This window comes from Ambystoma mexicanum, chromosome 5q (genome assembly GCF_040938575.1).
Source record: "Ambystoma mexicanum isolate Mex_15411 chromosome 5q, UKY_AmexF1_1, whole genome shotgun sequence".
Taxonomy (NCBI): Eukaryota; Metazoa; Chordata; class Amphibia; order Caudata; family Ambystomatidae; genus Ambystoma; species Ambystoma mexicanum.
In genome coordinates, this window is record NC_090933.1 from 130,888,459 (window position 1) to 130,916,251 (window position 27,793).

Consider the following 27,793-nt stretch of genomic DNA (forward strand, 5'->3'; position numbering starts at 1 on the left):
GTCTAGATATATTTTCTTACTGTGGCATGCACCTTTTACTGGGCATTCAGGGTAAAGCCGACATGCTATGTTTTGTTACATGGCTAGATTGGCCTACATTGGTGCAGCACGCCTGGATATATTTTCTTACTTTGGCATGCCATTTCTTACTGGGAATCCAGGGTAGAGCAAACATAAGTGGTATTGTGTGGTGAGACTGAGTATTTGTAGGTGGCCATACTGGTCTACATTGGTGCAGCCAGTCTGGACATGTTTTCTTACTGTGGCATGGCATTATTTATTGCCATCCAGGTTAAAGCCAACATGATTGTTCTTATGCGCTCATATTTACCTACATTGGTGCAGCCAGTCTGGATATAGTTTCTTGCCTCTGACACCAACCTGTGGTCTGGATGACCCACAAATGTGGTGAATGGAGGCAAGGGTGAAGGACATCTGCTGCTGCCTGGGAACCTTCTGATGATGGGCTTAACAATTCACAATGCTACTAGGGCTTGCCTGTCCCATAGAACCTGATTTTAAGCTACGTGTGTGACTTTTTGAGGATGTCTCATAGATAGGCCCTCCCAAGATGAAGGCGGATCACCTGGTACAGCAAGAGCTGAGCTGAAACCTACCAAGGCCCTGTAGAAATGGGATGTTGGCCTTTTCCAAACCCCACCCAGACCGAGAGTAGGCACGAACCCAGAATACAGTCCTTTGTAAACCTAGAGTGCATTGCTGACCCTATTTGACAGTATGCAGGATGGTAGCACAGTTGTCAAGGAGAGGGAAGCAGAGATGATCCTAGGAGGGTTGTCTCAAAGAGGAGAAAATATTATCCTAATCCTCTAGGAGAAATGGTGCTCACTGTCTTCCCCAAAAGACTAACCAATTTAGCGCAGGGAAAAAGCAGAGCTTGCTGCAAGAGAACTCATTTAGGGAGCATCTGGGAATCCAATCTTCAACCCTATGGCTCTTTACAAATCTATATGCCCATGAAGAACGCACAAATCAGATGATCCCTCGTCTGATTCTCTGTAACTCTTGGAAGGGGAGAGGCAGAAGATTTTGTGAATCACAGCTGTCCTGATTGAACCAGCAAATAATTGATGGCCAGGCATAAAATGACACAGTAACTAATGGTGGTGACTTCATTCGGGGGTCTCAATGGTTGCAATGGCAATCCCTAAGCCCCCCCATGAAAGACTGTGTTGTTCCCCTTCTTGTGATGTCATCATGGTCAAATGTCATGTGATGTATTCAGTGAATGTGTGTAATGATTTTGGTGAAATGAAGGCAAAGCCTTCAGAAAGAAGCGTTTCTCCCCCAGACTACTGGGGAAACTCGTTACCAGGTGAAAGTTCTGGAAAACGAATGAAGCATTGCAGAGAATGTACTAAACTTTCAAATGCACAGATAACCAGTGGCCCCTGGCAACAAAACCATGCAATGTGTATAAATTGCACTGATGAGGTATACACGCAATCATCGTTTGCTTTGCTAGCACCTGATGATCTGCCAATTGATTGAATGCAAACTGGTATCCTGCTTATAGTGGACGGTCTTGCTGCCATGATTGATTCTGGCTGAAGATATCTGCTCCCTCTCAAAAACATGGGACAGGATTACAAAATAAACAAATACCTTTTCTCGTGTCCGCGATCACACCACAACAATGGTCTTAAATTAGCAAAAAATGCAGGTTCAGTAAATGGCGGAATGTGTATTGCCTATTGGATATAAGTGGGTCGTATAGGGACGGTCACAGGCACATCTTGAACATGGCATGCAACACAATCACAGTAACAGAGTAGGATTACTATCAAGCCTACCGTAGGGAGCCGACCATGACCTCCTACCATTTTCCAATCAGGGATGGATATCAACATTCTCATTGCTGTGATTCACTTAGCACTTCAGTATTACATGCTCATTTTTCAGAACACCAACATCAACAAATCTATCTAAAATTCAGAGGTGTGTGTTAGCAAGGTGTACGATACTGTCCCGTGATGTGGTCACGAGTCTCAGGTAAGTTCCACCAGCATGTCATTAATTTAAGTATACTTGTCAGCAGTAAGTGTGCAACTGTGTTCATGTGGACATTATTTTCCCCCTCAGATTGCCAACACAGCTCCTCGAGGTATTCTAAACATTCTAGCAGTCTTTTTTGACTACAATAGGTTCTCCTCTTTTTAAGGCAAGCCTTATTGTGGCTGCAACATTATTTTCTACTCTTCATGTAGCATACAATATGGTATTTATTTACCCTCATCTATTCATATGTCACTACTTAGATTCTAAATTGTGAGAAACACTAGAGTTGATGAACAGAAGATTTTTCTTCTCTTTATATTTGAAGGTCAATTTAATTAATATTTCACCTAACTGGTTATCCCTATATCTAACCTTAGTGTGAAGATACACACACACACATATTTATGATTAAAATGTCTGTTATGTCACAGATCTTCAAGAGGTATGCTCCTGAAGAAGGGCATTATCCTGAAACGCATTGAATATTGCATTATAACGGATCCTAATACTAACTTGTTGTTATGATTGACTAATTCTTTTCCAAATTACATATTGCCCCAACTGAGCAATATTATTGTTTGAATGAAGTCACACTCTGAAGTTCCTCATCAAGTATTGTTTTCTTAAATGTCCACTGATTCACAGTACATCAGAGGCCAGAAGACGGGAGTATCCTTATGTTTAGGATACATTTACTTTCATAGTGTTGGCAGTTGTCAGAAATTCACCATTTGAAATATAAATCCCAGACACAACCAACGTTTGCACTGGTACTCCCCTTGCATTACAGTCATGGCTACCATAGGACAGCTATTGCCATAAAGCGCCCTTGTACTCACAGCATTGCCAGGTTGTGTCATGAAAAGCCGATACAGTCACACTATTGTGGAGGGGGTTGTTCTCAAAGGCCCAAATCATTGGCCAGATGTTATGAAATATTAGTGGTAAAACGCTTTTGCAGCTGTGGTGCACCCCTTCCATTATACGGTAAGGCCACACTCCTGTTTCCCCCTTCTTCTGGGCAAATGCACCATTGCATTCTGTGCTGGTTGTAGCTATTTGCCGCACACTGCTTCGTATGCAAAAGGTTTCACACAGCACAGAATGTTTGGTGTTTCAGGACCATGTACATAACACAACATGGCAATCGGTGGCTTTGTCAACAAACAGCCAATAGCAAAAAAGGGGAAACCATTTAGAATGGGTGTACAGTAAACTCAAACAAATGCTCTTGCTATTTGCCAGAAAAAGACCAAGGATCTGTGCATAATAAAATGGGTCTCCTCACGAGACAAATGGGCCTGCAGCAAGATGATGGAAATGAGGATGCGGTTGGATAGAGATGGTGTACATTGATTTGCATACTAGTCCTTCAGTGAATGTCTGTCAATTGCCCATCCCCCACTGGCCCAAACAAGCCAACGCTCTATCCTGAGGAGAACTTCCCTGCAGCAGGTGATCTCTCTAACCCTCCTCTTTACAACAAAAGAAATGATGTGCAAGGATTTTAAAATATTATCAAAATATGCATTTCCAGAATCAAGTGGGCATTACCATAACTTCTGAAAGAGGAGAGAGCCCTCCAGCTAACCCGTAGGATCTTTGGACATCCTGGTTTAGGACCTAGGAAGTTTCATGAAACAGTGTGGTACAGCCCCACATCATACTCTGGAAAAATGCTGTTGACAGGGACGCAAGATGCTTCCTGCCTGAAAGAGGATTCAGCGTCACTGAAAGAAAAGGCAGCATCCGCTAAAAATGGCAACCTAATGCACTTGTCAGCCATACCAGATTTTGTATTTAGCGATGCCTTTAAAGTTTTGCATTAAACTGTGTGTTATGGCTGTGGCTGAATTTCGCCGAAAGGATGCTACCTAAAGGCTCTCATTATCGAAGTCGGCATGCAGCAGCTTTATGGCCCGCTAACCCCAGAACTCGATTGCCAATGTCTTCATCACCAACCCCTTACCATCTGATAGACTAAACCTTGCTACCACAAAGCTGGAGCACTCGAGTTCATAGTAAGGGCGAGTAATCAGCCCATCCAAGTCCACTCGCATATGTAACCATCAGAACATATATTAGCACGCCTTCCCTTTGTCTGTACTGGGCACAAGCCTTACAACCACCTGTGCCAACCTCCCCCATATTCCAATAAATCTAAGCTCTTTTCAACCTTCCGATTCCCCCAAAACGAATTTGTTTTCGAATACCACTGCACCGCCTATGCCTCTCATCATCACCAAGCAAAGTAATTGCCATCAATTCCAGATTAGCAGTTAAACACTGCTTTGACATAGCTTGTCTGATACAAGGTGTCCAACCGAGGTTTGTTTTGTATACTAAACCAGGCTGACCAGAAAGGTGGGGGGTGGCATTAATTTACCAGGGCCACTTTATGTGGAAACTCCTACAACCTGTTAGAAACAGCTATTTCCAAATGTTGAGATTTCCTGTTTGAAACACCCTGGCCAGGTACAAGGAACTAACATTCTCCAGTGCATGCAAGGATCTACTCACAGCAGGGACAATCGTCATTCTACAGAACTTCAACATATGGGTGTACGTCCCTTCTGGCTCTACCATTTACACAACCCTTCCCACTAATCCAGTTAAACTTGAGATTCCCCAACCAATTTCTGCATAGACCCAAATGATGTCGACGAGCAACCACGTCAGATCTCCATACACATATTGAATGTCTCACATTTCAACATGAACATAATTTGAAGGCACCCTCAGGAGGCTCTTTCCACCTCGCACCAACTTTCTTCAGACGCCAAACTGCCAAACCAAGATAAAACAACTGCAGGCATCCTCTACAACACAACACACTAAGATCTGCCATTCATTAACAAATACTCGGTAGAACCCTGGCCTGAATGATAAAGCTGCTTCTGCAATCAGAGCTGCAGCCCAGCCCATCATCTCAGGCCAATGGCTTATGATTCTGAGCGGACACACCTATGGAAAGATCCCACTTGCAGATTCTGTTGTCAATTGGTGACACAAGCTAGCTAGTAGGGATTGGGGTCACCAAATGCAAACACACGTGTCCACCTTAAGCCACATTAGCCCTATGTCCCATGATATCCAATAGTTGGTTGAATATATCGAACCCAACTCAAGAAGAACACTACTGTTTTCAAAGATCCCCGCACACAAGGGCCATGGAACTGACAAGCCCATTTCTTCATGCAACTGGTTGGTGTGACAAAGGTTCCTAAAGATAGTCCTGTCATTCACAGGAGGCATTTCATTTGGAAGTGGGAGGTAGAGCATGCCCGAACCGGGACACAAGATTAAGCTTTCACCTCTGCCATATGATAGGTAATTAGCACACATGTAGCAGTTTGGTAGGCTATCCCAAGACACATAAATTTGCAATGAACTTCGTTCAACTGTCCTGGCTTCTAAGTGCCAATTTACCAATTAATGTATCTTTTATAAAGCACTTCATAATGGAGACCTGTCACTAAGTGCGGGATGGGGATTCGAACATGTGTTGCTCTGCGTTGTCTTGCTTCCAAGACAAACGAGTGGGCCCTTAGTTATCCTACTAGCCCAATCTACATTTAATTAATCATGCAATAATTTCCTGCATAGGACACATCCTAAATGTTATTAGAGGTTTCGTACAATGCACCCCAGACATCTCAATTTTGTCCACGGTCGCTATGTCACAGCAAATTTAGCTCTACCAGACTCAATAATACAGAGATATGCGTCACGATTCACCAAGGTTTATTACTCTGACCAATGACTGCACTTCTAGCTACATAACAATAATGCACCTTTACTTTAGACCTCTTTTCTGTTTGATAGAAAATGCAGCTTGTGTCCCCCACTATATTAAGGTAACATGGATGTGATGGGATGAAGTTTGGTCACTTTGATAAACCTCAGTCATCGGATAATGGGCACCAGCAAATGGAAATGCAGCAGAAGAGAACTGGAGATAGGAGCAACAATGCTGCTCAAACCATTCTGTCCATTCAGATCTTTCTCTTGAGGCATCATTTACATTGACCCATATTTGCATTTTCACGCCATTGTTCCCATTCTACTTGGTTCCAAGTGTTAATATCCCATCAAAAATATCGCGATACAAAAATATCGCCGTATATTTGCGGCAATATTGACCCATGGACCGTGCGGGGGACACCCCCGCAACCCCTGCATTATTTTCAAATGTGCGGGGGACACCCCCGCAACCCCGCTCCCACAAATTATCCCCCCAAAAAATATCGCCTATGTACGGCGATATTTTTGGTGGGTATATTTTGTAGGGTACCTTCTCCTTGCATTGGTTAATGCGTACTGACTACCTAATCCCCCACTGCAATCCTGTACAGGCTCTGATCCTTTGGCAATCTCTTCCGTCATCGGAGACGCGCAAGACCGCCACCTTGCTGCTGTTGCTTATTGATATGGTTGAGACAGTGTTCCTCTTGTTGCCTAGGTTCCCCCGCCCATCGCGCTCCCATTCTTTCACCCCTTGTTCTTCACACTATGAACAAATACCAGTTGGACAAGGGCTTTATATATGCTGAGACAATGAATACAAAATGCTATTTTCTATTTTCAATCGCTACGCTCCCAATCTGTATGCCCTTCTTTGGTTTCCAGTGGGGTCTCGTGTTCAGCCTCGCCTTGTGGCTTATTGGGCCTTGCAAGATAATGAGCCACTCTTGGAGAAATTCCAATGGCGTAATAGATCTTGCCGACCCAGGCACAAGTCTAAACCTAATAAATCAGGATTTTGCGATTCACTGAAGTGTCGGACAAAGGAAAGATGCGGGATTATGACTTAATTCAAGACGGAAGAACGATGTAAGATTGTTTCGATTTTGCTAAAATGTTTATCATAAAAATGAAAATAAAAAAAATAAAAAATAAAAACATGGATCACTCTATCAAGTTGACTCTTCAAGGGAAGAACCAAATATGGCAATGTGCCTTCATTTCCGCATCCCTTGCTCTGAGGCAAATGCTTCATGTTTTTTTTCTACTCACAGTATGGAACTCCTTGATAGATTACAGGAAGCGCACAAAACTTGAAGACTTTTTTTCCCAGCAGGCTTTTCCCTGGTCATTTCTTTCATTATTTTTCATGCTAATTGTTGAAATTTCTCTTTTGGGAGGGGGTGATTTTTTACAGCACGGTGCCCCTCCATCGCCATTGAGTGTAGCACTGTTTTATTATAAAATAAACAAAACTGAAACTGTGGACAGCAACGATAAATCAAGCGTGGATTGAACCCCTACCTCCTTGCCTGACACCGGTGCGTTCCACAATAAAGCATAAACAATGACCCTCTGTGCAGACCTGTGATGTTGCCCACAGCGCTAGGAAACGAAATCACAATTTATGGGTGTAAAACATAATTTGGCCTAAAAGCTGCGGCACTAGTAAGGGACACTTCCACAACATACACAGTGGTTTTAAGATACTTTTTGTCAGCTAAAAAAGAGCGGTTTGGGTCGAAGATTGGGGCGGTGAAAGATCTTTTGTCCACACTGTAAATTGACTGCCATTTTCTTGTATCTGCCACCACCTCTTTTGGGGAATGTAAAGAGCCTTGGCGCCCTGTCCAAGACTTATATTGTAGACAGGGAGACTGTACCATATAGTCAGCTACTGTCAAACTGATACACAGCAGGGGGAGAAACAAAATACTTTTTGAAAGCTATACTCTTGAAGCCTTCCGTCTGAACAACAGCGCTCCTGGTACATCAATAGTGTAACCTACCTGCAATGCCATTTGTTGAACACTGTCTGGAGCGCTTGTAAGGAATTTTAGGACGTTGTTTATAAAGTCTGGCCTCTCCTAACACGTCAGCTCTTCTGGTGTTGTTAAGTTAGAGCCAGTTGGATTTTCTCGAACTAACAATGCCCAATTACACCCTTAGCAGTGATGGGTGAACAAGTATGCACACCCATACCTGCCTTAGAAGAATGCACCTAATCATCTTGTCCGTCGCCTACTTAGACGTAAACAAATCAAAATGAACTGCCCCATAGTAACCGAGACACCCCTTTGCTATTGGGGCCATAATAAAAAAAAGAATGGTGCACTGACAATCTAATTTGTACTAATCTCCTACATCTCTGGCAGAGGATCCTAAAAACAATTTTCAATGAATTTTCTGAAACCCCTAGAGACAGGACTACGCTCATGCACAACCATCCCGCAAACACAAAAAGTCAAATTGACCATAAATACTTACAGTTATGGAGCCATTATGTTCCATACTAAGAATGTGACATTAGCTTCACTTGATGAAAGACTACCCAAATTTATCAGATTGCTCATGCACAGTAAGAACCCACAACTGACCCTTAACCTTCAAAGTCAAAGCACCATACACTTAACCAACTCAGAAAATCAACCAATGCCAACCTCTCGACAAAAAACCATAGGACACTGATTTAAGGAGGAATGTACATGGACTCAGAAAGGCTACTAAGGTTACAACCCTCAACATTCCAGGCTAGATGTACATAATAGAAAAGACCCTTGTCAATCCATCAACCTAAATCCCCACAAACCCACAATTCTCTCCCCTGTTCCAAGAAATCAGAAACGATATTCCTAAAAATAGGCACAGTTACCAAATGTTAATGTTAAAGGTATTTGTATTGCTCACGGTCACCACCCGAGTGGTCCCCAGGCGCTCTGGCGTATCTGCAAAAGGAGAGCGGGCACTGTGATGTCCTGTTGGCAGCTTCAGTTCGATTTGCACGTCCGCTGACATTGAGTGCAGTTATCGGGTCGGTGCAAGTTCCCATGTGCTGTTGATCCGGATTATGTGCTGTTTGTCTGGTGTTGCAGTGTGGTGAAGTACGTGCGGATTGCTGTGCAGAGAAGTAGTTGTGTGGGTTTCTGTTATGAGAAGTGTATGGGCCAAGCTGAGGTTTTGGAGTTGAGTTAGTGCACAATACACAATGTCTGCCAATGCATGAAAGAGTTGAATGTGGAGCTACTTGGATTCACAGAAACATGGTTCAGTGGCAATTACCAAATAGTCATTGACGCGGTACAACCCCCTGGTTATAAAATAATGTTCTCAAATAAAATTAATAAAAAGTGGATGTGTTGCCTTCGCCTACCCAGAGAGACTAAATATATTCCAAGTGGTCACCTCGCTCTTATAGTAAAAATCGTGTGTAGTGGTATGCAGGAGGGACTGTTTTGTAATGGGGGCACCTTTTCCTGAGGTAAACCTGCTGTTTGATCCTGCTTTGTGTATCCCTGCTCTGTGAAGGGCTTTGGAGTTGTGAGATTGTTTTCTGGCATGTACATGCCCCTTCCAGTCCCCACTGCAAATATATCCTCAGCATGTTGTACATATCAATATCACACTAGCACATAGCATAGTCAATGTTAAGAAAGTTATCTATATAGTTTCAAAAGTGCATTTCATGTAACTGTACAGGAAACACTCACGCACAACTTTTAGACCATTTACTTGCGTGCCAGACAACTGTGCACCAAACACCAACTTATACTATATGACTTGCAATATTCGGAGACCGAATCCCTGTTGGCGTGAAGCACTTGCTTATTGACTCGTGGCTTGCTGCCCCCTCCGACAAACAGGCCCTTGACACGCGTGTCCCATGGACGTAATTTCACCAAAATACCAGGGGTAGCGGAAGTGACATCACATGGCCCTTGACCTCTGATGACATCACATGAAGTGATGTCATTTGACCCCACCCCAAAGTGATATCACAGGAAGCGATGGAACACAACCTTTCACCCCTTGAAAAAAAACAGAAGTGGCATCACATAGCATTGTTCCTAAGCACACTATGAAAAATATTGTTACAATATCACTATAGTGTGATATATATTTCATTCGTTAATATCAGTGTGTATAAGCCCATATTATCAAATTACTGTGAATTGATTGATTGATTGTTTATTTGTATAGCGCCTACTCACAATGTGTTTCAAAGCGCCTCAAGGAGGGAGGGAACATGGGAAAAGACAGTTACATTCTTACAGGTCCTTGAAGCAAATTAGAATGTGAAAAATAGAACTATCATAATCAGCCTGGCGACATTTCTGATAGTGCAAGTGTAAGAACAGTTAGGGGGAGAAAGGGAAGGGAAGAAGGAGAACAAACATGCAGTAACATTACTATGCCTGATGACAATTGTTGTAGTGCATGAGCTAAGGGAGATGGGGAAGGGGGGGGGGAGAGAGTGCGGAGGAGAGAAAACAAACCAGACACTAACAAGGAAGGGCGGACGATGATCCAGAGTAGTCAAGGGGGTGGGAGGGGTTGTGGGAGGAGAGGACAAGGAGGGACGGGGGGACAGACGGGCTACTAACAGAGGTCAAGGGATAACCGATAGGAGTAAGTGCTATGAGGGGGAAAGCGGCTGCAAGACAGGAGGAAGTGTTAAGGTGAGAGGGGGAGGGGAGGAGGATGGGAAAGTGGCTGTAAAACGGGCAACTACGATTACTATGTCTGACGACAATTGGGGTAGGGCCCAACTTGGCAAGGAAAGAGAAAAGGGAGGAGGAAAAATGTGGAGGGGGCTGTACAAGGCAGGCGGCTACGATTACTATGCCTGACGGCAATTGGGGTATTGCTCGACTTGGACAGGAGGAGGGGAAGGGATCAGGGGACGAGGGACAACCCAAACAATCACAAAGGGAAGGGGAGTTTGGAAGGGGAAGAAGAGACCAGGTAGGATAAAGGGGGTGGGGGACGGGCACTTTCACACACAGGGGGGGCAGGGAGATTCAAGGGGGGCACATTCAGACACACGGGGGACTAGGGGACACCATACATGCTCCCGGGGGGCAGGGGAGGCAAGGGGACAACATACATGCTCACGGGGGACAGGTGGGGCAAGGGGACACCATACATGCTCAACGGGGGCAGAGGGGAAAGGGGACACCATACATGCTCACATGGGGGAAGGGGCTGCAAGGGGACACCATACATGCTCACGGGGAAGGGGGGCAAGGGGACACCATACATGCTCATGGGAGTAGGGGGTGCAAGGGGACAACATACATGCTTATGGGGGTCAAGGGGACACCATACATGCTCACGGAGGGCAGGGGGGCAAGGGGACACCATACATGCTCACGGGGGCTGGGGCTGCAAGGGGACACCATACATGCCCACGGGGGAGAGGGGCTGCAAGGGGACATCATACATGTTCACGTGGAAGGGGGGTAAGGGGATACCATACATGCTCACGGGGGGCAGGGGTGGCAAAGGGACACCATACATGCTCACGGGGGGTAGGGAGGCAAGGGGACACCATACATGCTCATGGGGGAGAGGAGCTGCAAGGGGACACCATACATGTTCACGAGGCAGGGGGGCCAAGGGGATACCATACATGCTCACGGGGGCAAGGGGACACCATACATGCTCACGGGGGGCAGGAGCTGCAAGGGGACACCATACATGCTCACGGTGGGCAAGGGGAAACCATACATGCTCACGGGGGGCAGGGGCTGCAAGAGGACACCATACTTGCTCATGGGGGGCAAGGGGAAACCATACAAGCTCACGGGGGGCAGGGGCTGCAAGGGGACACCATACAATGCAAGCATACGTTAAATGATAATGATAATGATGTGCTATTATATAGCAGTTACACTTAAGTGCTTTATCTAGAACAAATATACATACAATATCACCCAACCTTTGTTGGTACTCATTTATCATGACCTCAAAAGGATGAAAGGCTGAGTTGAGTTGTTTAAGAACAGACTAAATCAGTGACTCACCCCCTGAAGTGTGCCTGAAATAAACATTTTGATGGGTCTAGCAATTGATATATAGAATTATAGGTCACTGCTGAAAGTGTTAGACTTGTGGAACCCCTGTTCTTTAAAAAAACATTTTTAAGAGGCCTGAAAAAGAGAGCCAGCCACTCCAGAAGCAAAGAGCAAAGAGCCACATGGCGCTGGCCACAGCCCAGGACCTTGCATAAAAAAAAGAATAATGTATTTTTTTTTTTTTAGGGGTAGCAAGGTAGACCTCAGGGGTCACAGTTGCGCCCTATGGCGACCCCTAAATGACATCCCTGGTGGGTCCACCCTAAGACTAGCTGCCAATGGTTCCATAATGAGTGAAAAGATTAAGAGAAAAAGGGGCACCACTGGTGTTTGCCTCTGAGAATCGGAATACGCACAATAGTAACCCAATAAAGTCAGTCTGATGAACCTCCAGCCCACTCTGTGAAAGGCTTTGTCAACAAAGTCAAAGGGATCTCACGTGTCCCCCCAGCTCGATTGCATTGATGGGTCATCTGATATTGTTGTGCTTGCCACAACCTTCTATGAATCCCGTCTGATCGGGATGGATGAGGGACAAAAGGAATCCCATCAGACGCGAGGCTAGAATCTTCGCATAGATCTTTGCATCTGTGTTCAGAAGGGATAGTGGTCGGTGCGATACACAGAGCAGCATCTTTACCCGGTTTCAGCATTAAGGAGAGGGACGACTCGCCCATTGTTTGTTTAACCACTTAAGAGTCCAGAAACAAGTAAAACAGGGGTAGGAGTGCCCCGTAGTATGCCGAAATGCATTGTAGAAGGCAGAGGAGAAGCCATCAGGCCTGGGGGCCTTCCGAATACGGAGAGTACCAATAGCACGTCCACCTCTTCTTACGTAGTAGAAGTCTCCAACAAAGCCCTCTGGTCTTCCGAGAGCCTGTGCATCAGGGGGCCTTCCAAAAAAGCAGATTGACCTCCCGATTAGAAGGATTTAACCACGAGTAGGGATTACTAATAAACAGCGAAAGTCTTGAGCTTCTGATTCTATGAAAACGTGAGCACCCCGTGCCATCCTTGATTACTTGGACACTATTCTTTCACTTGTAAGCTAAATATATGTTTGCTTTGTTGGAGAGGGAATAGTGCGATTACCTCGTACTGAGTAATGAGTTGTCAGTTTCCGAAGCCAAAAGGGCTTCCAAATTAGACCTAACCAGCCTTAGCACGAGCATGAACGAGTTTGCACTCCATCACTTGGGTTCTAATAATCGCCTATTTTGGGCTCAGGCTGCAAAGTGGGCCGCTGAGTGACTGATAAACTCCCCCCTAACCATTGATTTCATGGCGTACCAGACCACATGTGGATTTGTCCCAAGCACACCCACACCCCCGTGCCTCTGCCATCTCATTACGTAGTGCGGAATCTTGAAATAATATGTCATATAGGTGCCACTCATGCCTGGGCGCAGGAGAAGTATCTGGGAGTAACTTTATAGAGACCAGCGAGTGATCCGAGAATAGTCTAGGGTCTATCATGGCGTTAAACGCGTGACAAGCCAAGGAGGGAGAAACCAGCTGGAGCGCGATACAGGAGAACCCCTTAAAGACATAAGAATAAAAAAGTAATTCCCCATCATAAAGGAGCCTCCAGACATCCACCACACCGAGCTCTCTCAAAAATCGAATCATAGCCAGGGCGCAGATGTAGTCACCCTCTGCGGGGGCCAGACTCTAATCCATGGCTGGGTCAGCGGCTAGGTTAAAAGTGTAATTCCCCTTCTGTGAAACCTGCTATAATTGGAAGCAGAGAGGCCAAATAGTCCTATTGGTTGTCATTAGGAAGATAAAGGGAAGACAAGGTGACAGGGGTGGACCCCAAGATTCCCTTCACCAGCATTACTCCCTTCCTGTCTTTGAGTACCCTCCTCAACAGGAAAGCCATCCCTCTGGCAATATAAATCACCACCCCCTTTGTTTAGCCCTGGCAAAAGCATAATACTGCTTAGGGAAGGAGGTATATCTCACGCGGGACTCATCAGTGGGAAGTGGGAAGCAGGTAAGTCTCTTGCAGCATAGCAATGGAAATCTCGAATCTCTGGAGCCTACGAAGCATCGATCTCTATTCAACCGGAGAGTTCAAGCCTTGGACGTTAAGTGTCGCTATTTTATACAGTACAACCTCTGCCGTTGGACAGCATAAAAATCCTAATCTTTCCCTCATCAGCTAAAAATGCAACACATTGAAGTTCCCCCAGCACTCTCATTTAAAACACGTCGAACCTTCTCCATATTCCCCCAAAACTGATACCCAAACCAAGGATCCACGGTCCCCTTCCCACCCCCCAAAATAACTCAGCCACTTACCCCGCCGGGCTATGGGGAAGCAGTGGTTCGGGGTTCAGCTGAAAGGGACCCAATTAACCAGAAAATATACCATATACCATTCAAGCATCAGCGCCACCTCATACATCGATGAAAACTGTTAATGGGCACTCATTCACAGGAGCGGATCCAGGAAAGAAGTGTGCGATATCGCCATGTCAATAAGCAGTGCAAAGGCTCACTTACGTTTTGGGGCAGCTCGTGTGTGATTCTGTGATCTCGACACCTTTATCCAGGCGGAATATCTCCTCCGACGTTAGTGAGCCATCCCAAGGTCACCAGACGAGTCTATAGGTGAGGACGGGTGGGAGAGTGGATTCATGATGAACATAGATTCCTGCATCGTGGAAATCAAACATCGCTCCCCTTCCCATGTGAAAATCACACCAAATGGGAAACCCAACCGATATTTAATGTCTCTGCTCCGCAGCCACTGGGTCAGGTCCGTAAGTGTGTGTCTCTTGGCCATGGTAGATGGAGCCAAATCCTGCAGGAACACAATCCTAGAGCCTCTGAACTCGAAGTGTTGGTTAGCCTGGGCGGCCTTCAAAACATCCTCTTTAAGTTTATAGAAGTGGATCCTGGTCAGGACATCGGGTGTCCAATTGTTCCGAACTTCGATTGAGGAACAGACCCTATGAGTCTGATCTAATTTGAGCTCCCTCTCAGCCGGCCATTGGAATAATTCTTCAAACAGAGCCTCAACATAGATGGCAAGGTCCAGGTCTAGAACCTGCACCGGCACCCCTTGTAGCCTGATGTTGTTCTTCCTAGAACGATTCTCTTGATCCTCCAGTCTAAGTTGCATTAGTTCATCGCGGATTCCAGCTCTTCCACTCTTCCTGTCAGCTGTGAGAGGCTGTAGGAGCACTCACAGGCTCCTGTTTCAAGCTCCTCAATGCAAGATTCAGTAGCTGCCACCTCTGTCACCTTCTGGGTGAGCTCACCCACTGTCGCTTGGATTGCTTTTTTAGATCTGTGGGCCTCTGGCATAGGTTAGCTCTGATAGCTAGGACCACTGGGTCTCCATCGATCTCTCCTCGGCTCATCACATGCACCTGCGCCTTTTTCAGGTGTTGGCCTTATCCTGATTATGCATCAAAGACAGTACATCATTGCTTTTTCCACCTTTTGCAGTTTTCCTGCCATGGCAGCGACAAAGTCAGCGGTGTATCGCACACTGGCGCCTGGACCTAGAGGGGCTCAGGATGCACACCAAACTGGGCTGGGACCCTCGGGTGAAGTTAAAGAAGCCTTGGAATGGCGGGAACCCAGGTAGGACTGGCTTAACGGCTGCCATGTTGTCTTCTCTTCAGTCATTGTGGCAGTCTGCCATTTTGAGTACAGAGCTCCGAGATGGACCCGGAAAGCATTCGGCTACATCTCCACTAATGTGCCACTCATCGGGGGGTGTCAAGTAGGCTAATGTTTTCCGACCACGCTTCCACGCTCAAAGCTCGCTGTAGCATGGGTTTCAAGGCCACTATGAGCCCTGTTCCGCCTACAATTTACGGAGCCATCACTGGATGCGACCGCTCCAGCTCACTGCCAAGCCACACCCCCCGTACTATGCTCTTAAGATACTTTCCTTAGGGTTTGGCCAGAGCTCATGGCGCACATACATGGAACAATAAGCAGGCCCCAGACACAGTACATTTTTCATACATGATGATGTACTATAATCTTAGTGTAATATTCTGGTAAAGTATTTGTTTCCTCCTTACTAGAGTTTCCCTGCATGTTTCTAAGATGTGTATGCATTGATGCTCTCCATACATATTTTTTGTACTAAAACATTTGTAGTCATTCTTGCATGGTTAGCTGTTAATTCCAAGCTTAACATTAGACAAGATTCTAATAGCCTTGGATTTATGATTCTAGTCGCCAAACACACCAAATTAAAATACTCTATGGTCCATGCTACAGCCATTGCCCATGTGTATGTTTTATTAGATTGCTGTATTAACAAAAAAACGTCAGTAGAACGTTTCTGTTTCAATAAGTACATTTTGTGGTACATGGAGTAGTTCATGAGAGGTCTCCCGATCACCCTTCATATGTTGCTAGCAACACTCTGAAGAGAACCTTCTGTATGGACTTTCCATCAGAATGTATGTCATACGTGATGTGATCAGTGATGTCATCTGTGATGCCATTTGTGATGTAATCGTTGATGTCCTGGGTGTTAGTCTTAGCAGTGCATGGTGGTGGCACGAGTTATGGTGCATAGTTTACCATAACTGCCAAATTTCTTTGTTTTTTTCCATTTTACCTTGCAACCCTAACGTCGCTTTAACAACGTTTTTTGCAATGAATTTCATAGGTTTTTATTCGCGCAACAAAAAAATGACATCCTTTTAACAATGTTTTTCACTGAATTTCATGGGTTTTTATTAGTGCAATTTAACTATAACGTCCCTTTAACAATATTTTCCCACTGAATTTCAATGGTGTTTATAAGTGAAAATGTTTCATGATGTTACAGCACTGTATATAAATTATTAGAAATTCGTAGCTTAACATATATGAAAGGACTATAACCCTCCTTTAACAAACTTATTTTTTGCAGTGCATACTGATGTGTGTCGTTTTCAGCAGCACATGCTTGGAATGCAAATCATAGTTGAATGGCATTGGCAAGAGGCTCGACCATGTACCCAGGCCCACCAAACCATCCCCGTTATCCACTGCACCAGGCCTGCTTCATGGTCCAGTGTCCACTATACCCCCATAATGTGACCAATAGACAGTGCTCATGCTTTGAAGCCATGGCAAGTCTCCACTATCCATGAGTTATTGGCTTAGGTCAGGCAACATGCCCCAACAAGCAAATCATATTAGACATTTGTCCTTGCCAAGGGCAGACCTACTGCCCAGGCACCAAAGTTATATCACTATTTTTTGTACATACGTTTTGACATTTTGGAAAAAATAAAACGCAGGACAGATTGAAAAAGCATGCACCTAGGTCCTTCAGGCTTTAGCCACAGGCAGATTACAACATAGCCGGTCCCTGCTGGTGCAGATGCTCATTTTAACCCCATTGCAGTCCCTGGCGGTCATGACCAGATTGTCCAGGGCACGGCTGCTATGGCTCAGGCACCAAATTTATACCACTCTTTTTTGTACCTACATTTTGACTCTTTTAAAAGAATAAAACACAGCACATATTTACAAAGCATGCTTTTGGGTGTTTGCCAATGCTCCTTGCACAAGCATGTTGCAAATCTGTCCAGCAATTTTGTCCCTTCTTAACAATATGCCTTCAAACTTTGCACAAACATTCAAAGTAGGGTCTATAATCTTTTTTTACAGACTTTTGTGCAGCTTTCTCAAATGGCACAAAAATGATAAGTCATCCCATAAATGTGGGACCCCCATCTAATTTTGGCCCCTCTTGACAAAATGTTAAAAAAAGGGTCTTTAATTCTTTTGCAAGCTTGTATGCAGATATGTCAAACAGCACCAAAGTTATAAGCCACGCGGAAATGTTGGGACCCCCCCTCTAATTTCGCCCCCTCTTGACGAAACAGCACAAAACTTTGCAACAGCATTCAAAGTTGGGTGTATATTTGTTTTGCAAGGTTTTGTGGAGTTTCGATGAATGGTATTAAATGGACATGCCAAGCACTAGAAAGCAAAGGTAGCACTTTTATTACTCAAGTTCAATTATAAACAGGTGTTTTGGTGTAAGCAGCCCCAACTTGCTTCTTCTTCAATAACTGTCTCTTCTTTTCATAACATAACCTTCCAATCTTACATCAGTGCCATATTAGTTCTAGAATGTGATAAATTGTGCTTTCCAATCCATGAACCTGAGCCATACACAATGAACAATGAATATACCTCTATTTATATAAAAATGAATGAAGAGGAATCTACATCTATGTACATATGCCTGAAATACAACAAATGGCACCACGTTTATAAGCCATCTAATAACTGCTATTCACCAAACCTGTAATGCATACATATGCATTGGTGCTCTCGAACATTGCAAACATCACAGCAATGTCCCCGAATTGATTTGGTGCTTTTTCTGGACCTATCCCATCCCATCCTCATCCCCCTTCACCTCCCCAGAGAACTTTTCATTTGTTTGACAAGTGCAATGTTGTGTTTTTTTATATTTTTTTACTGCACTGTTTGTGGACTATGGGTGCAGTTCACGAATCGGTCATGGCGTCTGTTTCAAAGATTTTGACACACCACACGTTTTCAATTGACTAATTAGCATTTGAGTATGATGTGTGTGAACGTTAAGCAGCTCTCTGATTGGCTCAGAAGCACCCACCGACACCAAACGAAGGGAGTGAGTCCAGGTCCGGACGGAGATATCACTAATTTATTTTACCTACATTTTGGCCCTTTAAAAAATATCTGTGGGATGGATTAACAGTAAATTTGCAAAGGAATGCTTTCAGGACCAGGCTGCTGCTCCTTGCAGCGGTTTGGGCTGTAGCTGCGCGCAAACTTGTTTCCATTCATATCTATCTGGATTTTAAATGATTTGGGACCCCCTATAACTCCCCCTCCCTTTGACGAAATCGCACAAAACTTCACAAAATATTTCAGAGGTGGATGTATACTTTTTTTTTGCAATGTTTCGAAAGGATTTGTCCAACGCGGGAAAGATATAAGTCGCCCAAAAACATATCTCCCTATGGACTGAGAAACTTAACCATAACTACAGGTCGCTACCGCAGACCCTGTCATATATACCTCAGTCCCTGTATAATATATGAACAATTTTACAGTGAACACATGTAAGTTGCTAATGGTTCTATGATATTTGTTCATGAAAATGTGCTTGAGGCCCATTTGTTTGCAATTCTTTTTTTTAACACATTTCCTAGCAAATAAAATGCGGTGGGAGACCTCCGCACCCAACCCACACCCCAGACCATAAATAAATACCCAAACCCACCACCCCATATGTATTTGCGAGGAAATGTGTTAACAAATTGCAAACATATGGGCCTCGAGCAAATGAGCCTGCGGGTAAATGGGCATGAATGGAAGTAACGAGAGACAGACACTTGATAGGTATCGTAGGAGTTAAGACTCCACTAGGTAAACATACCATGTGGGATTGTGTGGGGCATTGAGCATGGACGATGATATTGCGAGGGAAAGATGGAAATGTACACATGCACCCTGTAATTAAGAAGGATTTTATATACTTTGTTTTCAAAGAATGTAGATAACTTCAGTAACAGACAGTCCTTTGTTTGCATCTAGGGGTGTCTGAGCACACGAGCAGGTGGTGGGTTCCAAAGAAGCTTGGGGACAACACCTATATAACAAACAAAACATCTTTATTTATGATCATCAGTTTTGCAAAAACTATAGCAAATCAAAATTACATAATTCCAATTGCAGATGGTAGTACAGTTCAGCATATAAAATACCACCAACTGAGTACATTTTTCCTCTACTCTGAAAATTCAAAGTCAAAACAATCCCAAAAAAAACTGCCATTACATCAAGACGAAGCCCCATTTCATTATTACAAAGAATCCATCAGCAGGTTCCGTACACCACAGGAAAGTGTTGCAAGGAGGCACGTCACACCATTCATAGTTTGACTCATCGCCAGGGTCGGACTGGGCCATAAAATTGTCTCGGGCACCAAAGAAAAAGTGGCCCACAGATGCAAATGGCCATCCATTTCTTTTGTGACATTCTTTGAACTCCTCCAAGGGGTAGTTTTTGGATAAAGTGTGGTGAAAATTGTGCATTTTAAAGAATATTTATTCAGCAACACTGGTCAAAACTACTAGCTGAAGAGTGAATTCATCAAACTGGCTCAAATGGGCCAAAATGTGTCCCACTTTGTCCCCAAAAACTGGTCCACTGCAGCATTTTGTGTGTTTGGTTCGGCCCTGTGCCTATTGCCCTATAGGCCAGTCCGAGGCTGCTCATCGCCTACATAATGAGATGAGCTCGGTTGGGAATTATCTTGATCGTCACAATGTCATGATTTCCCTATCTTTGATCAGACTTATTGCATAAAGTCCAGATGGGACCTACACGTTCGCCAGGAGTCTCTTGGTTTCGTTTCGTGTGTCTAGTGCAGTCAGACATTCTGTCCTACACCAAGTCATCTTTAGCAGCCATTGCTTAATAGTTCGAGGAGGACCACACATCCATGTCCCTGTTATCAAGGTCTTTGCAATCAGACAAGCAATGTCAATGAAAGCCTAAGCCTCTTGCTTATGTGACCCGATAGCCCAAGAATGAAAACCGCAGGCAACATAGGCAGGGTCTCCCCTAAAACCTCCTTAATTATTTCCCAGACCTCCCTCCAAAAGGACTGTAGCGGCAGGCAGGGACCCGGAATATGCAAGAAGCTGGGAGCAACAGAGCTGCATCTTAAACAGCCACCAATGGTTGCCTCATTAATTCTGCAAATGCGGTAGGGGTATACTAGTATTGGTTTAAACATGTACACTGTGATAACTGAGAACACTTTAAAGACAACCTTTTGATGTGGTGCAGAGTGCATGAGCATTGGGAATCGGTTAGTCCTTTATGTAGAGGCCCTGGTTGGCCCTGGTTAGTGCAGAAGCCGCCGTCTGTGTAGCAATTAGTTATTGCTAAGAGGAAAGTGGCCTAGTGTTTGCACTGAAGTTTAGAATATGATTGACAGTTGGACAATCTTTGGGAATTGCTGCGAATCTTAGAATGGATTGCCTCATAGAAGACCAGAGGGCATACTTTGTGGTCCTTCCTCCCAAATATTGAATCCTCCCGTATTCAATGAATGATCTGTTTCAAGTATTTTATGGGGCCGCATTCATGTAACCCTGAATCAAGCCTCCTAAATCTTCTCATAGCGCCTCGATGCCTGATGGCTGCAGTGCGCTCTACAAATACAAAATAAATTAATAAATCCACCAGTGAAGATGGCCTTCAGTTGTACCAATCCCAGCGCCACAAAACCCCTTACAAATGTGGTTTCAAAGGTGATCCGAGGGCCTTCAATTTTGTCCAGGAAATGCCCGGCAGGAAAACATCTCTCAAAATGCAACCTTGTATGCACTTTAAAAAAAGGCCATACTGCCAGAGGTGTTGCTGGGGGGGTGGGTCCTTTGGCGGGCTCTGGCCCCCGGTCTTTTGGTTGGAGCCCCTGATAGAAGCTCAGGGGTTACAATCAAAAAGTTAGCTAGCCCCCACTACCGACAGTCCAAAAATTAGCATAGCCTCGGATCTTTTCCAGACCTAGCAACACCCCTGCATACTGCCGTATCTACCATTTCGACATCTACTATATATCCATGTGGCTGTTCGATCAGGGCACTCGCTAAGCTACGAAACTGGTGCAGCGCCAACTTAATGTGTGCATAGGTTTTGGGCCATCTAAGTACAAATAACAGGTGCTGTATAATTGAGCAGCAAAGTAATACATTTCCAAATGAGGGACTCCCATTCTGCCTGCCCCCAACGGTAGCAGTGCTACAGACCAGCTTGCCCTTTGCCATTTCTCACCCACACCACTTTTCTAGCCAAATCACGCAGCCACTTAAAGAGTTTATTTCTAAGGTTGATAGGAACATTGGAGAAAAAAATGTAGGTAACAGACATTGGGGGTAATTACGAGGTTGGAGGTAAGGGGTTAACGGCTCCGGTAAAGGTGCCAGTGCCATTAACCCCTTACCGCCGCATTACGAGGTCCTTTAGCAGGTTCTGCTAAGGGCGGCTGGTTTTACCAGGCGCCTTTAGTGGGAGCCGCTAAAGGACCAGCATGCTAACAACAGGCCTGTTATTAACGGGCCCGTTGTTAGCATGGTCCCCATTCCAATTGAGCCCTATGGGGGCACGGATGTGAATGGGGATGGGTTCCCTGATTGGGGAAATACCGGGTCCTCCAAGGTTGGAATGGTCCGGTAATTCCCCATTCAGGGTACCCAGACCCGGTATGCGGTAAGGGGGTAGCCATGCCGCTATTAGCGCCATGGCTACCTCCAACCTCGTAATGACCCCCATTATCTTGTTGCCATTACAGATCCGCTGGTGTCTCCACCTGTGTTAATGGAAAGATCCCAGAGACAACCCCTTTGAGGAAGTCAGGATGGAGCGCATTGCAGTTATCAGGCTTTGCTCCGGTAGAAGCAGTGACAACTATCAGAACTATTAAAGAGGTATACATTATTTGGTGTATCTTAACGCTTTCAACATTGACAATTCACAACTAATTCTGGAAACAGCATTATAGGTGTTTGTAATTTTGGAAAACCAAAATGCAAGACATGGAAGACCGAATATTAGTCATGGAGGACCAGCTACTTACTATTCAAGTAGGACCAGCCGCTGGCCATGGAAGATCAGCTACTAGTAATGAAAGACACACTGCTGTTCAATGCAGACTGAATACAAGCCCTAGATGACCTACAGCTACTCGTGCACCAGTTTCCACACACTCTGCTTGGGCTCTGGCCTAAACCTTTGAATCACCTGCATGATCCATGCTATGGCTGAAACGTTTCTTAGTGGATTTCAGAGAAGCGGGGCTCCAAGTGACAACACCCAGAATCACCCTAACCACCATGGAGCCATTTTCAAACAAAAGTTAGAGAACAGTTTTAAAATGTTGAAGTTAGAGCAAATGTTATTGTAGGCCCATAAAAAACTTTTAAAAGCATGACCAAAAGTGTCAACATTCTGCTTCTGCTTAGAGGCCCAATATCAGCAAAGGCATTGTCCCAATATCAGCAAAGGCATTGTCCCAACCTTTCAAATGATACCCCATACAGCAAACATAGCCACGTGCAGTAGTCGGAGTTGGTCAAATACCAAAGTGGCATTTGTGCAACAAAAGGACAACAATTGACAATGGAGTGGAGTGGTTAGGTTGTGACTCCTTCTGTATCAGCCAGGAAATCAATACCATCTTCAAGCTCACAAGTCCCTACTGTGGTGTGGACCCATAGAAATTGCTTATAAGGTTGGTTTGTTACAACTCTGGGATCCTCCCAGAGACCCCAACTATGGACATGAGCAGGAAAAAAGCATTTGAACGTTTATGATCCAAAAGCATGAATGTTAACTTTGAGAACCCTTGTATTACTCTTGAACTACCCTTCATTAAATGTAATTGCAGAATTTCTGATGAAAGGCGATAGCGGGTCTCAGTAACATCTCTTTTCAGAATACTCTGCCCATTTGTTGAGTGAAATCAGTGAGCAAATTCATGAATTGGACATAAACAAAGGGAGCGCAGAGGGTACCCAATTTAGGAGCAATTTTGCAAAGCTTTCAGACCAACTATCTGATTTTCATTAGACAAAACAGGTGTGTGTGTGGTGTTAAACGGTTATATGCCTGCCGACAGTTATTAATTCTGTCTTTTTTTTCTTGCAGAACAGTAGCTGCGCTTCTCTGTGTCTTTGCAGTGGATTGCATATGAACCCGGTGGCCTTTAGTCCGTAACAAGCAAGACAGACATCCTATTCTTCAGACTGACAGGGCAGAGACTTTACATAGCAAGGTGGACTTCGCAAGGAGCAAGCAGCTGACATTTTGTTCAAGTCCACATATTCAGTCAGAATTAAGTTTCGGCCTGTTAGAAAAGGGTGCACTCCGAATCACCCATGAAAATAAGAATGTTTTCCTGCATAAGTTGTTATTATGGGAAGAAGAGAACACAACATTTGGAAATGTATGGATTATTACAAAAGTATCTGACCCTGATTGTAAAATCAGTGTTTCTTTGCAGCTCAGTTCGCGTTTTTAGGTCCAGTTCTTCTCTGCCACAAAAGACTACATGGTATTTTTCTAAATCGTGTAAATTGCATTTCTCTATCTGCCTCGTGGAACTGAGGTGAAGCCAAAACCCAAGGTGTGGATTTGCGTTCTTTGTGCACGCACGGGAAAGTCTCTCATCCACAGACATGCACACAACTGGGCACCAACATACTTTTTTGTGCAGAATAAATTACAGACAAAGGAAGTGGTCATGTAAAATGGTATGCTTTATGCAAGATAAAAGGATCAACCGAGGGTGATACATAGACTTGACAATGCTCCTGCTCTATATCACTTCTCAAACCGTCTGCACACTACTGCTAAGGTTTTTCTCCATCACTTTTCAATGCATGCTGAAAGGACCAGTGTGGTATTTGAGACAGAGCGTTACTGCCCCCAGAAAGAAGGCAAGCAGTGTTGTGTTGCTTGCAATAAAAGATCATTTGCATCTTTTCCCTGGGTGATCGGGGTAGCTTGTATTCAATGCAGTTCGTTCTTCAATTCTGATGCCCGCACAACATGGTGTTAACAAACATATCACCTCGTACTCCCTAGTGGACATTGATTTGCAAATCACCATTTGAGGGCAAAATATGTAACTGTCTCTACGGCCGTGACTTTCCCCGAGAGCAGCACCTTTCCTAGTGTTCTAGCTATGCTCGTAATTCCTCATTTCTGGGGGGAAAAAAATCAGGCAGCCGGTTTCCATTGTAAAATCCAAAAAGCTTACCCAAAGTCTCCAGAGAAAGGAGAGCAGTCTGCTGGGCGGCTGTAGACACCCGACCCTGCGAGACTTGTCCGAAAAGAGCCACAATTCCAAGCTAGTAGTAGAAGTGCGTGCCCTGAGGTTGGAAGCGCTTGGCTTATTGTAGCTGCAGGAAAGCCAGTCGTGGCTCACACCAGAATAAAATTACAATGGCTATGAAATTGAACACTGCTTATACGCCGTTTTTTAAGGTTCAATTTAAAATATCTACTCTTACCAGTGCTCATCTTTTCTGTCGATCCACATACCCTCAACTTTCTCCCAATCTTACATTTGACACTCAACGCTCAACCCTCTTCCGCATTTGCCCCATGGACACGATGAGCCTATCTTTCACCAACTCCTCTGGTTTTAATCCCCAGCTGATCCTAAAACTCCCAGAGCTGACAGAAAGGGGGCAGCGGCACACTGTCACAGGCTCCGTCAAGGGACAGGGAGTGGGTTGACTCATTGGGGAGGTGTCTGCCGTGGAGCCCATTTTGACTTTTGTGCCCTGTATTACTCTTCTCCCCCTTCATTCTTTGCTCTACGGATGAAGAGATGGCTACCATTCCCAGTTGTTCAGATTCCTTGCTAACCCTCAGCATGTGAGACTACTTCAATCCAGTAGCCGGTGGTGTTTGTGTGCCCATAAGCCCCCACTAATACATGACTGAAGGTTGGCTAGGAGTTCAACGTGACAGAATTTCTGAACTTAGTGGCCAGTAATAACGTTTTGGCCTGGAAAGCCACGGAACAGGCTTTTTGCCACATGAAAGTGTGAGCTTATCGTGGCCCCCTCGTATCTCATGATGGGTAACATGTCCCTCAGAAGCACAGCAACCAACGGCTAAGGGGACTAAACTTAGTGTTCAGACTTCCTGTTATTAGCAAAGTGCGACAATCCTCTGTCGTCTATTTTCTTTCGTAACTCTGACCCACGAGCCTGCGCGGATGGATTGCATTGGAGCCAGTGCTTCAGCCGTGGATGCTGACAGTAAGGTGAACTGCAGTTCTCTGTTGTGTAATATTTGGCAAAGTGGGATGTTTTTCAGATGACAGAATCATGCTCAAAGCGCAGGCGGAGGGAGAGAAAAAGGCATAAACGTTCAGAGAAAATTCAATTGACAGAGCTCCGGTGTAAATGAGGTGCATGGAAATGCAGTGTCCATCACTTTGTCGAGTATATGTACAGTCTGTGCCTCTTGCATGCGATGAGAGGTCTTTCCTTCCACCGTCGACAGCACAGGCGGCTCCACAGCTATCACGGTAGGTTGTTCTGCCAGCGGTGCTCCTTGGTTACAATTTCCATTGGCTTGGTTGCTCGCAGACAACAGCTCCTATGCTCAACCCACCACCCGGCCACCTTTCCCTCCCAAGGGTCCTGAATCTTGTCCAGTGTGTGTTTTTTTTTTTTTTTTTTAGCCGTGCAGTCATCGAGAGGGCTCTGTTGTCACTCACAAAAACAGTAAAAGATCTCTGAGGCAAGCACATCTGGAACAAATCGAGAGAGTGCAAATTTAAGTGTACATTCTGACTGCAAGCCACCGCTGCACAGAGTTTCAACCTTAAGGAGCACTATAACAGTAAGCCAGTTTGTTTTTATTGCACAGCAGCTATGCAGACCGGTGCTGCCATTTAATGACTGCGGCCCCTCTCCCAACCCCTTAAAGTCCCTTCTGACGTTGAAAGAGGCTTGCTTCAGGTGGCAATCGAATCTGCTGGCAGAGCACTTTGCCTGGCCTGCCTCTTCTGTATGCGATCAGTCGGTACTCAGGGAGGTGCAGGTACTATAGTGTGCTCATTGAGGGGGCTAGGAACATGTAGTATACCTACTTCTGAGTGACCACCAGGCGTTCAGTGGAGCTTGGCAGTATTTTATTATTTCATCAGCTAGGGAGAAGATATACTCCAGTAGCTAAGCTATTGACTGTTGACATTAAAGACTTCTGCTCAAACCCAGATGCCAAGGCATGACCAAAGTGAGGGATGCCGGGCAAATCCTCTTTATCTCTCTGTGTCACTGAACTTGTATGTGTTTCAGTATGGCAGGCTGAGATGCAAGTTAAACACCAGTATTATTTACAGCATTAAAAGAAGATTTCCTAAAATGAGGGTGCACCACTCATAGCATGAACTTCCAGACTAGTGCCTTTTTTTCAATGCTGCCCTGTGCTCTGAACCTTTGTTTCCCGTCTGCCCGGTACTGCTTGCTTCAAGGCATTCCCGTTAGCCAGCCTTGAGGTCTCTATTCTGATAGTTCCCTTTGCACTCGTTCCACTCATTTCAAGCCTTTATGTAAGCTGCTAATGAGAGGATGTGTTCTCTTCACTACATTCTGACTAGGCTTGAAATAAGAGGGTTCCGTTTAGACAGCCTCTTGGTGTAACTCTGCACGGAGTCACACTCCCAGGCCAATGGAATCCCTGCTTTTCAAGACATCCTTAGTCCTGTTTTCAGGACCGGTTCTACAATAGGCAATTCTAAGACCCAACTAGGGTGTCACCAAAATAGCCAAATAAAGGCTATCATATATGTCCTGCAAATACCAAAGCTGGACCCATTAATGGGGCGTGTGAAACCAACGTGACCCTTTGTCTGACGTGACCTAAATCCTTGCACTTTTCTTTTCCTTCAAGTCTTAAGGTGTTCCTTGTAATGTATTCCTCCTGTGCTTAGTTTATACACTGAAACCTTTGAGCTCTTTTGCTCTGATGTCATCCTGTAACCTTTTCCTGCCATGCTGAGTATTTAAGCTATAACTTTCTCTCTAAGCTTCAAATACAGGACTTGGGCAGAAAATAATATTTACAAAAAATCCACTAGGATTTACCGGATTTCCTAACTGGAAATTTCAATACACAAGGACACATAATAATGGGGGTTGCGACCCCCAGCAGGTATGCGGGTGCAAATCATGCCTACATCTTTTAAAGTGATTCCAATCCTCTGTGGAGACCCAGGTCGTGGTGGTTCTCATATGCATACCAGCTTGGTTGCTGGGTGCCATGTTGTGTGAGGTACTGCAGCGCCGAGGTGTCTTAGACAAGCTTGAATGTTGGTTATTGCATTTGGACCTAAGCTTATCATGAGGCACCATACATGCATGCTGTGCTGTAAATTAACATTGATATTGTGTACT

At 44.8% G+C, this 27,793-nt stretch overlaps 1 protein-coding gene across 5 annotated transcripts in view; it reads right to left on the reverse strand.

The window, feature by feature from the left end:
• NFATC1 (nuclear factor of activated T cells 1) overlaps nt 1-27,793 on the reverse strand; it is a 497,899-nt gene that overhangs the window by 138,735 nt on the left and 331,371 nt on the right. Inside the window, exon 9 of one of the 5 annotated variants that reach the window (XM_069620654.1) lies at nt 24,116-26,145. The exons of the other annotated variants lie outside the window; for them this stretch is intronic. Coding sequence (XP_069476755.1) covers nt 26,105-26,145 — 41 coding nt within the window. The 3' untranslated portion in view covers nt 24,116-26,104. Of the gene's footprint in view, nt 1-24,115; nt 26,146-27,793 lie in introns of those variants that run through there. 5 annotated transcript variants of the gene reach the window in all.